Source organism: Arachis hypogaea, chromosome 11, assembly GCF_003086295.3.
Source record: "Arachis hypogaea cultivar Tifrunner chromosome 11, arahy.Tifrunner.gnm2.J5K5, whole genome shotgun sequence".
NCBI classification, from domain to species: Eukaryota; Viridiplantae; Streptophyta; class Magnoliopsida; order Fabales; family Fabaceae; genus Arachis; species Arachis hypogaea.
The window spans coordinates 149,015,858-149,032,535 of NC_092046.1; the positions used below are offsets into that span (position 1 = coordinate 149,015,858).

The 16,678-nt window shown below is 34.1% G+C and overlaps 3 protein-coding genes and 1 non-coding gene across 5 annotated transcripts; 2 read left to right on the plus strand and 2 right to left on the minus strand.

Moving 5' to 3' along the window:
• The first annotated feature begins 3,168 nt into the window (after positions 1-3,168).
• Positions 3,169-5,635, plus strand: LOC112723666 (putative pentatricopeptide repeat-containing protein At3g49142). 2 transcript variants are annotated; one of them, XM_029290379.2, is made up of 2 exons: positions 3,169-3,869; positions 3,947-5,635. In XM_029290379.2, exons 1-2 carry the CDS (start codon positions 3,813-3,815, stop codon positions 5,504-5,506), a joined length of 1,617 nt encoding a protein of 538 aa, XP_029146212.1. In that variant the 5' UTR covers positions 3,169-3,812; the 3' UTR covers positions 5,507-5,635. The 2 variants fall into 2 exon arrangements, with proteins under 2 accessions (XP_029146212.1, XP_025630890.1); XM_025775105.3 differs by having other exon boundaries at positions 3,180-5,635.
• Positions 5,636-7,326: 1,691 nt separating this feature from the next.
• Positions 7,327-11,260, plus strand: LOC112723667 (pentatricopeptide repeat-containing protein At4g32450, mitochondrial). Its single transcript, XM_072208004.1, has 2 exons — positions 7,327-7,796; positions 8,859-11,260. Exon 2 carries the CDS (start codon positions 8,923-8,925, stop codon positions 11,086-11,088), a length of 2,166 nt encoding a protein of 721 aa, XP_072064105.1. The 5' UTR covers positions 7,327-7,796; positions 8,859-8,922; the 3' UTR covers positions 11,089-11,260.
• Positions 11,261-11,715: 455 nt separating this feature from the next.
• Positions 11,716-13,865, minus strand: LOC112723668 (pre-mRNA cleavage factor Im 25 kDa subunit 1). The gene is made up of 7 exons (XM_025775107.3): positions 13,526-13,865; positions 13,365-13,410; positions 12,807-12,900; positions 12,630-12,703; positions 12,452-12,538; positions 12,264-12,374; positions 11,716-12,009 (listed from the first exon to the last, which is right to left on the minus strand). Exons 1-7 carry the CDS (start codon positions 13,714-13,716, stop codon positions 11,938-11,940), a joined length of 675 nt encoding a protein of 224 aa, XP_025630892.1. The 5' UTR covers positions 13,717-13,865; the 3' UTR covers positions 11,716-11,937.
• Positions 13,866-14,026: 161 nt separating this feature from the next.
• TRNAE-CUC (transfer RNA glutamic acid (anticodon CUC)) lies at positions 14,027-14,099 on the minus strand. Its single transcript has one exon. It is a non-coding gene; the product is annotated as a tRNA-Glu (tRNA).
• Between the last annotated feature and the right edge of the window lie 2,579 nt (positions 14,100-16,678).

Genomic DNA, 16,678 nt, shown 5'->3' on the forward strand with positions numbered 1-16,678 from the left:
ACTTGATCCGATTTGCGTTTGATATTCCATTTCATAAAAAATTTGACAACAACAAACAACTCGGAGGGTCCGTTTTCTAGCTTCCAAAATTCATATTTGCTCAACCACAAGTCGGACCAAGCGATTTCTTAAGCAAAATTTTAAAATCAAACAACTCGTATGGTCCAATTTGTGTACTATGAGTTTTTTCAATTTTTTAACACAAATTGGACAATTAGAAGAAAATTCATATTCTTCTTAGTAGTATTTTATGCTATTAATTGAAAATTGGATAAGAATTTAAGAAGAAATAAAACATAAAACTTTTTTATACCTGGAAAATGGTTGTTACTAGGTGCACCTTGTGTTTATAACTACTGCTTAATTATTGTGTTATATTTAGTATATGTGAGTGTACAAATGTATCCACTAATATAGTAATGGAATCTAATAATAAATTAACAACTGAAACGGTTTTTACTTTTAAGGTTTTTTGCCGTCTCTTTTTAAGATGCTTTCTTCATACATTTTTAAACTCTTAAATATAATACTAAGTTGCTAAGCTAAGATATAGAATAAAAGTTTAAGCAGTTAAATATAGTCAAATTGAGCTATGTATATATTAAATTTGTAGAAGTATTGATATTTTCAACATAAATAGAACTATAGTTTTAAGTTTCAAATGATGAATATTCAATGTATGTCGTGTTGTTACTAATTAACTAATAACCTAATGTCATTGTGTGGTGACTATGAATATAAATCCAAAGGGGCTAAGAATTGTACTTGTTGTTTGACATTGTGTTTTTTGACGCCCCAAATAAATGGAACACAGTTCACACTTGTTCATCAATCTGACTAGTTATTACTTATTACAAACAAGTTGTTTTTTCTTCTTTCTTTTTGCGGCCATTGGGAACTTAGTTTCGTGTTTAAATTCACGAGTAACACATGGAAACTAGACTTGTCAGAGTTGGAAAAATTATGAAAAGAAAATATTAAATGATTAATATCTTTTTATATTTACCTTATCTTTAAGCTACTATCAATCAACTCTACAATTTTTTTTTTTTTTTTTTGGTTTAAAAGAAAAGAGGTAGTAAATCGCTGCCGAATAAATGAAGAGAAAGATCTTTTGAAGGAAGGCACATAGAAACACGTGGTTGGAAAATGATGAGAAGGAGCCACGACCATCGAATTATTCTTCCAAAGACTTTCTTTGTGTTGCAATATAGTAGCAATATTTTTGTTTAATATTCCGTGGATATCTAATCCGGCCCAATTTATTCGAGTAAGGAGGATTATTTGATCTGTTGTGAATAAGATAGATATTAGTCTAGATATTTATGAGTAGAATAGAGTATAAATTTAAAGTGTATTCTATCTTATTTGTACTACATATATAACACATATGTTATAAAAATTAAGTATATAATAAAAGAAGTGAGAGTTATTTTAATAATTTAGTAATTTAGAATATTTGTATATTTATAAAAATTAGGTATATAATGAACAACTACTAAATTAGATACAAAAATTAGGTATATAATGAGTAACCACTAAATTAGATATAAAAATTAGGTATATAATGAGCACTAAATTAATTAATTACTTTAGTAATTTAGAATATTTGTATATTTATAAAATTAACATAAAATAAAATAAAAATTATATATATTATTCATCATTCAAAAATTCTAAGATCAAAATAGGTGGTCAAATCTTCTTTGGCATTGGTCAAGACATAAACAATCACATTTATGTGATTGCTTATGTAATTGTGTCCATCGAAAATACGGAGAATTTGCGATAGTTTCTGGAATTGTTGCATCAAGACTTAGGTGATTACTGATTACAAATAACATAGTTAGTGTTTTATTTCAGACATGCAAAAGGTATTCTTATTGTTTATTGCTAGATATCTTAATTAATGATAGTAATCAAAGATTATGAGATATAACTGATGATTAGTGAATTTTTTTACTGTTGTTTATTGTTAAATATCTTAGAATATTGTTGTTTATTGTTATATATGTGTGATAAATAATAAATCTATTTACTGCTATTTAAAACAATTGAGTAGTTGTTGTATAAACTGTATGCTGCATAGTTGATGGTTGCTATATACGGTAGTATCTGTTTATTCTGTCAAAAGGCCAATGTGATGTCACTTACACAACTTTAGGAACCAGTCTGAGTTTATTATTATAATATGAGGGACCTTTTTGAGGCTCGATTATAGACTTTTGTTATTTTGTATTGACTTTTTGGTTATGCAGGGACTTATCCATGCAGTTCAGGATGTATTCCTAAATGTCCATCACAAATTCTGTGTTTGGTATTTATGAAGGAACTTTAACAAACGGTGAAAGGATAATCAGCTTAGAGGGTTGCTTTGGAAGTGTGTAAGGTCTACAATTCAAAAAGAGTTCGTTGAAGAAATAAAAAAATTAGAAAAGCTAAATAAAGATATACAAACTTATTTCTATAAATAGCTAAAAAACTCATGAAAGAGGACATTCTTTAATAGTGCACCTAAAATAGACAACATCTAAAATAATATCTGTAAAATTTTTAATTCACTAAAAATATATTTATTTATTTATATCTCTAGTTAATATGTTAAAGTATTATTACTAAATTGCTTAAAACTAGAAGACTACTTAGCTAACTATTACACAATATTTAATCTTAGATATTATATCACGAATTCACACACTATATATTCACATACCCAATTTTTTTAAGGATTCTTATCCACTACTAACATTTTTAAGGTTCTTATCCACCACTTGGCATTGCCAAAGTTTGTATTTGGTAATTTGGGTACAACGTATAAAAAAGCATGTTAATATGTTATGGCCTAAATTGCATGAGTATTTCTTTTATTTGGTTGTTCACGATATCTTCCAATTCGACCGACAAAAAACTAATCTGTTGTGAATCTGATTTTTTTTTTTTATTAATGGTCCTTGTGTATCTTTTTTTTTTTTTTGTTTTGGTTGATAAAAATACCATAAAGACTAAAAAAGATTAACGTTTTTGGGTTTTGGTCATGGAAAAGATAAAAGTTTTAAAAATCTTTTCTGAATATGGGCTTAAGTTATTGTTCAAGCCCAGATAGGCACAGCTCAAGCCCAAATCAAAGTTGCCCAGTACCCACCCCTAAAGCCTCAACGTCACTCTTCTCTGGTCTCTTTCTCGCCACTCTCTCTCCCTCAAGCTCTCTCACCGTCTCACGTCACTCTGGTCTCCGGTGTCTCACTTCTCTCTCGGTCTGGCACTCACCGTTTTGGACTCAGCCACTCGTCGCGCTCTGTGTCCTCACAGTCTCAAGCGCAGTCGCCGCCTTCCTGCGCTCGCTTCGCCGGCGGCAGAACCAAACGGAACCAGCTTCCTCACCGTCACCGTTTCGCAACCAACTAGCGTGTGTTCCTTGGATTGTATTGGTTTCTGGTGCTAATGAAGCTCCAAGTGGGTACAGTGCCATGCAATCCAACATAGACAAAATAACATTTTCAAATTCATGAAACCTCTTCATTTTTTCAAGTTAAAAGCCTTCGTTTCTTCAAAAATAAAAACTTTGTCATCCCCACAAACCCGCTTCTTTTATGAGGAACTTCTGGGCAAAGCATTAGACCAATACCCAGATATAAAAACCTTGAAAAGTGTCCACTCCAAGATTTATTACCTCAGTTTTCATGACAACCCATCTATAGGAATCAAGCTCATGCGAGCATATGCTGCTTGTGGTGAACCCTTGTTTGCACGGAAGGTGTTTGACGAAATTCCTGAGAGAAATGTTGTGTTCTATAATGTCATGATTAGAAGTTATGTCAATAACCATTGGTTTGATGATGCATTGCATGTTTTCAAGGCCATGGTTAATGGTGGGTTTAGTCCAGATCATTATACTTACCCTTGTGTTCTGAAGGCTTGCTCTGATAATTTGAGCTTTGGGTTGCAGCTGCATGGAGCTCTGCTGAAGGTTCGGCTTGATTCAAATGTGTTCGTTGGGAATGGTCTCATTGCAATGTATGGGAAATGTGGTTGCTTGCTCGAGGCAAGGCGTGCTCTAGATGAAGTGCCAAGCAGGGATGTTGTATCGTGGAACTCAATGGTTGCAGGATATGCGCAGAATATGCAGTTTGATGATGCATTGGAGGTTTGCCGGGAAATGGAGGCTTTGAAACAAAAACCAGATGCAGGTACATTGGCTAGTCTCATGCCAGCTGTAAGTAACACATCATCTAATAATGTTTTGTATGTTAGGGATATGTTTATGAATTTAGACAAGAAGAGTTTGGTTTCATGGAATGTGATGATAGCCACGTATATGAAAAATTCTATGCCTAGCAAAGCTGTAGAGTTGTATTTAGAAATGGAGAAAACTGGGGTAGAACCTGATGCAATCACTTGCGCTAGTGTTCTTCCAGCTTGTGGGGATCTCTCGGCTTTATTGTTAGGAAGGAGGATTCATGAATATGTTGATTGGAAGAAATTGTGTCCAAATTTGCTATTGGAAAATGCATTAATAGACATGTATGCTAGGTGTGGATGTTTAGATGATGCAAGAAAAGTATTTGATAGGATGAAACTTCGCGATGTTGCTTCATGGACTTCATTGATATCTGCCTATGCTATGGCTGGACAAGGTTGTAATGCTGTGGAACTCTTTACAGAAATGCAAAATTCTGGTCTGAGCCCAGATTCAATTGCCTTCGTCGCAATTCTCTCGGCATGTAGCCATTCAGGATTACTAGATGAAGGGAAAATCTATTTTAAACAGATGACAGAGAAATATAACTTAACACCAAGAATTGAACACTTTGCTTGTTATGTAGATCTTTTAGGGCGTGCCGGTCAAGTAGATGAAGCTTACAATTTCATCAAGCAGATGCCGGTGGAGCCCAATGAAAGGGTGTGGGGTGCGCTGCTTAGTTCTTGTCGTGTGTACTCCAACATGGACATTGGGCTTTTAGCAGCTGACAACCTACTTCAGTTGGCTCCTGAGCAATCAGGTTACTATGTCTTGCTATCCAATATTTATGCAAAGGCCGGAAGATGGAAAGAAGTTACTGCTGTTCGATCATTAATGAAGAGAAGGAGAATTCGAAAAACACCTGGAATCAGCAATGTTGAGCTGAACAATCAGGTTCATACTTTTCTCGCAGGTGACACGTTGCATCCACAATCAAAGGAGATCTATGAAGAGCTTGGTGTGCTAGTGGGGAAGATGAAAGAGTTAGGTTATGTCCCTGAAACCGATTCTGCTCTTCATGATGTGGAGGAGGAGGACAAGGAATGCCATCTTGCTGTCCACAGCGAAAAGTTAGCCATTGTGTTTGCTCTGCTGAATACTCAAAATTCTCCAATCAGAATCACAAAAAATCTTCGTGTTTGCGGAGATTGTCATATTGCTGCAAAGCTTATCTCCAAGATTGCTGGACGGGAAATTGTCGTTAGGGACACCAATCGGTTCCACCATTTTAAGGATGGTATATGCTCTTGTGGAGATTATTGGTGAGTTCCCAGTGAAAGTATAACTGTATCCTACAACATTACAATAATTTTGAAATATAATCTGTATATGATGGCAGAGAATTTATTTATTTTTAACATTTTTTCTTTACAAATATACTCAATTTTTATTGAATATTTTTTGTTCCAACTATGATATTTAATTTACTAAGCGATTTAATTCAATAGCAATATAACCATTGCTGGAGTTGGACAACTAAGCCATGCTCAATTGGATTATTTATTTCTCATTTTATAGTGTGGTTTGATGCGTGAGCATCTTCACTGGGAACTCACCAATATAAGGTTACTTAATCTGTTGTGAATAAGACAGAGATCAGTCTAGATATGTATGATTAGAATAGGGTACAAATTTAGAGTGTATTTGATCCTATTTGTATATATTTTATAAAAATTAAGTATATAGTAAAAAAAATGAGAGTTACTTTAATAATTTAATAATTTAGAACATTTGTATATTTATAAAATTTAGGTATATAATGAGCAACAACTAAATTAAGTATAAAAATTAGGTATATAGTGAGCAAGCACTAAACTAATTAGTTACTTTAGTCATTTAAAGCAAATTAGGTATATAGTTAGCAATTACTAAACTAATTAGTTACTTTAGTCATTTAAAGCATTTGTATATTTATAAAATTAACATAAAATAAAAATAAAAATAAAAATCATATATCATTGATCATTCAAAAATTCTAAAATCAAAACAGGTTGTCAAATTCTCTTTGCCATTAGTTAAGACATATGTGATTGTTTATGCAATTGTGTCCATCGAAAACATATAGAATTGGCGATAATTTTTGGAATTGCTGCATCAAGACTTAGGTGATTACAAACAATATAGTTAGCATTTTATTTCAGACATGCAAAAGATATTTTTGTTGTTTATTGCTAGATATCTTAATTAATGGTAGTAATAAAAGATTATGAGATATAACTGTTGATTAGTAAATCTCTTTACTGTTGTTTATTGTTAAATATCTTAATATATTGTTGTTTATTGTTATGTGTGATGAATAATAAATCTGTTTACTGCTATTTAGAACAATTGAGTAGTTGTTGTATAACATAGTTGATGGTTGCTATATACGAGTAGTATCTATTTAGTCTATCGAGAGACCAATGTGATGTCACTTACACAACTTTAGGACTAGTCTGAGTTCATTATTACAATACGAGAGACCTTTTGAGATTTTCAATTCACTAAAAATATACTTATTTATTTATGTCTCTAATTAATATGTTACAGTATTATTTAACGGATCAAAAGGACCACACATATCATAAACATTTTTTATAGGTTTGCTCTTTTACTAAATTGCTTAAATGGAGTAGAAGACTACTTAGCTAACTATTACATAGTATTTAATCCTAGATATTATATCACGAATTCACACACTATGTATTCACATGCCCAGTATTTTTAAGGGTTCTTATCCACTATGCCAAAGTTTGTATTTGAGTACAACATATTAAAAAGCATGTTAATATGTTATCTCAACTAGGCCTCAGTTGTAGGAGTATTTTTTTATTTGGTTGTTTACGATATCTTCCAATTCGACCGACAAAAAATTAATCCGTTGTGAATCTGATTTTTTTTTTTTTATTAATGGTCCTTGTGTAATTTTTTTATTGATAAAAATACCATAAAGACTAAAAAAGTGTTTTTTGGTCATGGAAAAGATAAAAGTTTTTAAAAATCTTTTCTAAATATGGGCTTGAGTTACTGTTGAAGCCCAGATAGGCACAGCCCAAGCCCAAATCAAAGTTGCCCATGGATACTTCATGAGCCACTACCCAGTACCCACCCCTAAAGCCTCAACATCTTTCTTCTCTGGTCTCTTTCTCGCCACTCTCTCCCTCAAGCTCTCTCACCGTCTCACGCCACTCTGGTCTCCGGTGTCTCACTTCTCTCTCGGTCTGGCACTCACCGTTTTGGACTCAGCCACTCGTCGCGCTCTGTGTCCTCACAGTCTCAAGCGCAGTCGCCGCCTTCCTGCGCTCGCTTCGCCGGCGGCAGAACCAAACGGAACCAGCTTCCTCACCGTCACCGTTTCGCAACCAACTAGCGTGCCTTCCCCGCGATTGTCGTCGCCGCGGCAGCAGCAGCAGGTCCCGGGGCCGGTCGTCGTCGCTCTCTGTCTCGTCACCGTCTCGCACTCAGACGCACGCCTTCCCTGCGCTCCTCGTCGCCGGCAGCAGGTCCTGGTGGGCTGGTCTTCGTTTGTCTTCTTGCTTCGAGCCTCGCCGTCATCGTCCTTCGCGCAACCGATTTGGTGAGTTCCAACCAATTCACCCTTTCTTTCAGTTTCAATTTTGTTGCTGTAATTCTGCACTTCTGATATTGTTGCTGAAAGTTGAATTTGTTGCTGAAAATTGAATCTGCTGCTGGAATTTGTTACAGAATATCAGGTCACTTAACTTAAATTTGTTCATTGCTGATTGAATTTGTTACTGATTGAATGTTGAGTTTGTTGATGTCTTGCCGAATAATCACTTAGTTAAATTTTTTGTTGCTAAAAATAATTTGAATTTGTTACTGATTATCATCACTGGAGATTGAAGCTATTGTTGTCTTGCTGAAATAATCACCTAGCTAAATATTTTGTTGCTGTAAATCATCTTTTGAGCTAAATATTTTGCTGCTGAAGATTATTGTAGTTGAAAATGAAGTTCATGTATGTTGCAACTCAGAATAAAATTGTTTAGTTAAATTGTTCTGTTTGTATTATTATGAATTATTCTTGGTATTGATTTGTGAAACATATACAAATGTAGATATAGATGCAAATCAAAATGAAGGAAATGTTGGTCAAGCTTTAAATTTGTCCTATGAAGATATAGATGCCGATTTTCTGATCATTTCTCGGATTTGATTTACTGATTGTGTTATCTTTTGCTCTCTCTTGTTCATTTAAATTGAGAAAGTATTTTGTACCAGTGACTAGTTTATTATCTCTTTTTGCATTATTAGTTATGTCTAAGAATTGATATTTGATTGTTATTAATATATTTGTGAAGACATGTATTTTAAATTTTAATTTTTTATGTTAATGTTATTTTTATTTAACTATGACCGGGTCAACCGGGTAATTAGTGACCCACCAGTTGAACCAGTGACTGGTGATCCGGTCATTTGACCAGGTCAATTACTGGTTTGGTTTTAATAACTATGCTCTCTACTGTAAGTTTCCGTTATGCAAAGGATGAATATTGAGTTTGATCATTTTATTTCTTTACTGCATCAATAAGCAATTATTGCTTTTCTTTTTTAGTTATATCTTCTATGAACTGATTATATATATTTTTTCATTTTATTTTACTCATTCTTTCTTCAGATTTTCAAATTACTAATAGAACACACCACTTTTGGCAAACTAGCTGGATTCTCTTTTCGGTCTCATGCCATCAATGTCTTCTAATAGAACCTCACTACTTAAATTTAGTTCTCTTCTGAAGTTCCGGAATGGTTCTTGTATGGGTGACTCTGCGGATTTTATTAAAACCCTTAACTTGTTGAGGACTATTAGTACTGCTGCAGAAAGGTCAGATTTTCAGGTTTCTGGTAGTAACCAAACAGATGATTCTCTAGGTTATCGGATGCAAAACAATGCTGGGTTTTACAGAGAAACTCAAAGTAACCCAGGTTCACATCAGAACCAGCTAGTGTGTAGGCACAGTCCAGATTATTCTGCTCAAGCAAATGCAAATGGTTCTATCGGAGGAACTTCGGCGGGAAATCGGCAGAACATAAACCAGAACTGGGGTCATCCAGAGGGAATTCGAAATGAATATGGGAATAATTTAGCTGCTCGTGGTGGAAATTTTAGTGGGTCGTATGGAAATAATCATGGCAGTTCTGGTAGAATTTCTTATGGAGCTGGTCAGGTTGCAAATGAAAGTCATATAAGCATCTCTAGGAATTCAGTTCAGAACAATTCCTTTGAACATAATGGAGGCGTCAATGGGTACTATGGTCAAAGCAATACAAGGATGCAAGAGAAGCAAGTTGGGGTCGGTGGTGATAATTCAAAGGGAATTGGAATGCATCAAAATGCATTTACTGGGAACCAGAATTGGACACAAGAACCCAGAGGAAGGATGCAGTATCCAAATGCTCATAGCTCACCTAGGCTTTCAGAGTCTCCGGGAAATCTTTTAGGGAATCTTCCTACAAATATTCGTAATCCGTCACCAAATGATCATTACTCAGGGAGTAATGAGTTTAGTGAGCGATACTTGGGTACTGAACAATTTCAGCAAACTCCGAAAAATGGTCAGTATTCTCCAAACTGGAATACTGTACAGGGATCAACATTTGGCTCCGCAAAACCTGATGGCGTATCAGCTGAAGCATCTAATGATAGTCCATATAGAGGCACACTTGAGGAACTGGATGGTTTCTGCATGGACGGTAAAGTGAAGGAAGCAGTTGAAGTTTTGGAATTGTTGGCAAAATTGCATATTCCTGTGGATTTGCCACGATATTTACAATTAATGCACCATTGTGGAGAGGCCAAGTCTCTTGAAGAGGCAAAAATTGTACACAGAAATGCTTTGCAATATCTGTCACCCCTCCAAGTCAGCACTTATAATAAGATACTGGAGATGTATTTTGAATGTGGTTCTGTGGATGACGCACTCAATGTGTTCAATAATATGCCAGAGCGCAATTTGACTACATGGGATACTATGATAACACAGCTTGCTAAGAATGGGTTTGCTGAAGATTCCATTGATCTATTCACTCAATTTAAAGAAAAGGGACTGAAACCTGATGGTCAGATGTTCATCGGGGTGTTTTTGACATGCAGTATGCTGGGAGATATTGATGAAGGAATGCTACACTTTGAATCCATGAGCAAGGATTTTGGTATTGTACCATCTATGGCTCATTTTGTCAGTGTAGTAGACATGATTGGTAGTATTGGGCATCTGGATGAAGCCTTTGAATTCATTGAAAAGATGCCAATGGAGCCAAGTGTTGATGTATGGGAGACTATGATGAATCTCTGTAGAGCTCACGGAAACACTGAGCTGGGGTATCGTTGTGCTGAGTTAGTTGAGCAACTAGATCCTTCGCGCTTAATTGAGCAATCCAAGGCTGGCCTTGTACCTGTCAAAGCCTCAGACTTGACAAAAGAGAAAGACAGGAAACTAGCAAGCAAAAATCTACTGGAAGTAAGGAGCCGAGTCCATGAATATAGAGCCGGAGATACTTCTCATCCTGAAAATGATAAAATATATGCCTTGCTTAGAAGTATGAAGTCGCAGATGAAAGAAGCTGGCTATATTCCAGAGACAAAGTTTGTGTTGCATGACATAGACCAAGAAGGAAAAGAAGAAGCTCTGCTTGCCCATAGTGAGAGACTTGCTGTTGCTTATGGTCTCCTTAGCAGCTCTGCTCGCTCTCCTATCAGGGTAATTAAGAACCTTCGAGTTTGTGGGGATTGTCATACTGCACTGAAGATTATTTCTAAGATTGTTGGAAGAGAACTCATCATTAGAGATGCTAAAAGGTTCCATCATTTTAAAGACGGGCTATGCTCTTGCCGTGATTATTGGTGAACAACATGAACTTAGGTACTTCAACCCTTTTTTGTTATCGATAATCCCCCTTTATTATTCATTCGTTAGGTTAATATATTAAAACTATAGTGGCTGCAATTTGTGCAAACAAGTTTTATATTGCTGACTAAGCTCAATTTACATGCAATAAATCATACAGTTGCTGCTTTCAGTTCCCGTGTGATTTGCAATATTGTATGGTTTGTTTTTTTGTAGTGCTTAAACTTTAAAAATGATAGGCTTTGGCTTTAAAATTCTGGTTGTTCAGTTGTCCGGTGGGAGATGGACATAATAATACAGAAGTAGTAGCTACTGAAAGATTTAACTGTGTTTTTTCACAAGTTCACATTACAAAAAACTTAGGCCCGGTTGTGGTTGAAATCAAAGGAATGTCTGGCAAATATTTGTCTTGTCATGATTTGAGAAGAAGAGAGAATGAGAGTGAGTGAGTGAGAGGAGTGTAGCTGAATGAATCACTCATTTGGAGTTGCTATTTCACACTTACAGACAACTCCCATGAAGCAAAGGCTAAAAATCATGTGCGTCTAGTGTATGAGGGGGTATGTACGTGTATTATTGAAAAAGAAAAAAACAAAAAAAACCCCAAAAGAAAAGGAAGGTGGTAAGTACTCAATGGAAAATTTTCAAACCAACCATTGAAATAACATACACATATCTAATTTCAAGTTTTCATCATCACTATCACTCTTGTATACACTCTCTCTCTCTCTCTCTCTCTCTCTCTCTCTCTCTCTATATATATATATATATATATATATATATATATATATATATGTACAAGTCGTCAAGGCCATGTTCAGCTACCGAAGGTTGCATCATGCCAATGACTTAGGATTCAATCATGTTGAAGGAGAACTTTGAAAGCAGCTGAGGGACCGCTGATATCACTTGCCCATATCTCTGCAAAATGCAAAAATAAAGGCATTCAGGAAAACATAGCACCACTGTGTTAAGTCATAACTTCAGTCACCAAAAAATGAGCATAAGGAACTTCTATAGTTTATATTATCCTCAAATGATTCTAACATGGTTTTAATTCCCTAATATACAACAATGTGAATCAATTCAAGCATCATATAGCCTGTGACCTAAATACTTTCCGGGTCCAATGGAAATCCATACCTTCTGATTTTCATGAATTTGGAAATCCATACCTTTTGGTTTTCATGAATTTGGCACAATGGAACTGCAAGCAACTTTAGGTTCTTTGGCACAATGAATTTTCGACTCTCCGGCAGCTTCACAAGAAAAAGTTTCGTACACTCCTTCACCACAAAACCATAAACAAGACTATAAGGGCATCCTCAACTACATAAGCAAAGCCATTTGAATGATTACATACCTTAGGTTTTCTCACATTAGGTGGCAGGTAGGGATACAATAATGTTTCGAATTCAGCTCTCCACCACATTCCAAGGCACTCACCCACCTAAATCAAGTATAGCACAATTCATATGATGAACTATATATAGTAGTGAGGTAGGTATATGGTGACAATTGAAAAATAACGAGTTTAATACCTCCCATTCAGTCCCATTGTCATCTTCATTAACAGATAGCTTCCTTACCAGCTTACGCCTCAATCCATCAATATCTGGAAATTCATAGAATCTTGCTTGTTAGAAATGCAGGTAGGAAAATATTATCAAACAATAACTTAGCCTCCCATTTCGAGCTTTTGAGGCTTCCTACGATACCTGATTCACCTGGTCTTAAGCGACCACCAGGTAGTTTAAAGAAGGAATTCTTGACTTGCAACAGCAGCAAATGTGGATGTTTGAACAACTCAACCTGTTCCAAGAACATTTACATTCTGTCAGCACACAAACATATTGCTTGTATCAATGGCATAGAACATGGACTGTTATCCAGCACTTCAGGGACAACGAATGCAAATAACCAATAACAAATATGAATATTACTCAAAGAAAATTCAAGTCAATTTCAGCCTTCCATGCTTTCCTCCCAAAATTCAAGTAAAAATTAACATGTAACCGAAAAATTTCAGAGAAAGGAAATAATATAGCATGAGCTCAATCATATATACCATATTACTAATATAAACTTGTTTTCCAAAAACAACATATAAAGCACAACATTTTTCCTCCAATCATGAATTACTAATCTTTTAGGTAACACTTCCATGGAACTACTCAATCAAGTGAACAAAATTATCAAGGTATTTTATTAATAAAAAAAAAAAAAACTGTGAAAGAAAAACCATGAAGGGTGAAGGAACAAGAGAAACAACCCACCAGAATGACAGCTTCCACGCAATTACGGATTCCACGAGCAGCATAGCTAAGGTGCAAAATTAAAAGAGAGTTAGACCGAAGAAGGAAGGAACAAAGCTAGAACACAAGTGAAATTGTAAAATCAGAGAAAACAGAACTTAGATTAAGGAAAAAGAACGAACTTGGATTTCATCCTGGAAAAGCGATCAGCTAGGGTTTCATCCTTGAAAGGAATAGAGTGTTTGGCGCCAAAGTAGTAATTGCTCAAAGGGTATAGGTCAACTTCAAGTCGTTGATTGCGATCGTACTCACTCTCATGATTACGATTACGATGATGATGATAGAGAGTGGTAGCTTCAGCAGCTTCACCCATTTTCAGTTATCAGTAAAACAAAATCTATCTCCGTTGCTTCGTGTTGCATTCAATTAATACAGGTTAACGAAGTTGCAGAAAGCGCGAGAGGGTGCCACGAACACACACAAGGAGAAAGAAGATTCAAGACACGAGAGTGAGTGAGGTAGCTGTCGTGTCAACGTTCCAGAGCGATCCCACACAACTCAGCAGTCACCGCAAATCCATAATGGGCTCAGATAATTGGGCCTATTTGGGCCACAGTATCAGAACTTTAGATAGATGTATTTTAATTAGTTGAACTGGCCCATACTATGACCCAAAAATTATTTTCCGTTGCCGGGACTTGAACCCGGGTCTCTCGGGTGAGAGCCGAGTATCCTAACCACCTAGACTACAACGGAGTTGCTATTTGCATTGCCAAGAATTTATTTAACCCTGAGTTCACCATATCTATCTACTTTTTCCGAGTTAATACTCAATTTGGTCCTGAACTTACACACAAGTCTTAATTTAGTTCTTGAGGTTTCAATTGCCTCTATTTAGTCCCCAAAATTTATAAACGTGCTTCATATTAGTCCCTGAGACGATTTTTAGTATAAAAACGTTAATGGAGCGCTATTATAGACTATCAGATGTCACGTTAAAACTTGTAAAATAATGTAGTTTTAGTTTTGGCATTTAAATAGCTCAAAAACGGTGTCATATCACTTATTTTGTTAAGTAAAATTTTAATAAACACCATTTACGATGTTGTTTTTGGGTTATTTGAGTGTCAAAACTAAAATGACATCATTTTACAAGGTTTAGTGTGGCATCCGGTTGTTCACGACAGTCTTCCGTTAAAGTTTGTACGTTGAAAATTGTTTCAAGGACTAATATGAGTTATGTTCACAAAGTTTGAGGACTAAATAGAGACAATTGAAACTTTAAGAACTAAATTGAGACTCGCGTGTAAGTTCAGGGACCAAATTAAGTATTATCTCCTATTTTTCCATAAAAAATAAGATTCCTTGATTCTTCACCTGAAAAAGATTTAAAAAAAAATCCATTGTACAAACATTTCACCTTAACTTAGGATTTGGGAAAGGACTGAACTTAAATGGATGTAATATAGTCAGTTTAATCTAATAATTATATTTGTAGTTGATTCCACAACTTAAATCTCAAAATCTTTAAAGTCATATGAAAACAATTTAATCTTTGAAAAAGAAATTGTTTAGTTTTTTTTTATTAGTATTAGTTAATTTCCTACTTAAAAATGAGATATTTTGATTTGGAATACTTTTGGTTGAGTGACTGATAAGCAACCATCTCTTTTTAATCTGATCCAATATATTACAAGAATTCCCTAAATCATACATCTGTGTATATATGTAGACACTGTATAGTGGTTATAAGGTGAAATTTTCTTCTTTTTTATGTTGGTAAAAACTAAAATTGAATGGGACGTTTTACTATACAAATTAAAGTTGTATAGAGAGAATATAAATTCTTTTTATAGTTATTTTTTATTATTTTATTATTGTTCAAAATGTAAGTCCTAACTTTTTCAATCTCTTTTTCATCCCATAAAAAGAAAAATATGTAAACTTATATCTTTACCATATAATTTACCAAATTGATTTTATACTTGCCCAAGACTCTTGCAGTTTTTGGTTTACATCAGAATTTTCTACTTGTCTTTGTTTACAAGCAATGCATTGTGGCAGATGGATAACTAATGCCCAATTTTTACATAAAGAATTAAGATAAGATAACTCAACAATTGTAGCTGTGAAGTTGATTTAGTAAGTCAAGAGTTGCCATATCTGACTATTCAAACTCTTAAGTCTCCTTTGTCTGCAAGTGCCACGATATAAGGTTTAAGCCCACTCAGCATGCAACCATCAATTTAACACCTCAACCATTTATATGGTTTAATTCCAAGCTACTTTATTTTTAGATGCTTCAGGGAGAAAATGTTCAGTAAATAATATTACTAATGATAAAGAGAAAGGCAACTGCTTCTTTTGATGAATGGAGTTATCCTCCTATAATCCTATTATATTGCCTGGATTGATTTATAAATTAAGCAGGCCCTGCCTCACCTACCTACTTTAAATCATGAAATCTTTAATGAAGATGTGGACATTTATATAGGGGAGTATTTGATTTATTTTATTTCGCATAATGTATGTTGTAGTGATCATCCCAAATTGAAAATTATGTACACCAGTTTTGTATCTTGTGTCACCACTCCCTTTGTGTCAAAATGCGTGCTTTTATTGGAAAAGTATAGGATACTAATAGATTATCTGCTAACTTATTATTAATAATAATTAATTATTATATTTTAAATATATGTATAAAGAAATATATTTAAAAAATATATTTATAAAGATATTTTTATTAAACTTAATTATAAAAAAGATATTTTTATTAGACACATTCACAAAAATATTTTTATTAAATACAATTATAAATAAGAGTTAACAGAAATTAGTAGAAATGCTTTTGGTAACGTAACCAGATTAACTTTTATTAGATGATAAAAATCCCACAATCATAATATATTATATTGATAAATGAATGAAAAGACTAACTGATAAATAAAGTAGAGTTAGAGTCACCAGAAAAAAAAAAAAGTAGAGTTAGTACTTATTATTTATTTATTTATTTTTTTTATCATATCTCAATATTTAGGTGGAATATCATGTTGAGTCGGTCACTTTTTTCCTTCGGAAAAACAAACTATATATAAGAAAAAGTTCAAGAAATTTATTATTTTTATCAATATTTTTAGTTATTAATTTGATTTTTTTAATTTAACAATTTAATAATATATCTTTAATTCATATTTTTAAATATTATTAATTAATTACTGATCAAAAATAATAAAATTTGTTTATTTTTTAGTGTTTTTCAGTTATATATTATTACCTTTTAAAAAGAAACCCTTACTTTATAATTTTTTTTTTATGTTACTTGTCACCAACTTTTA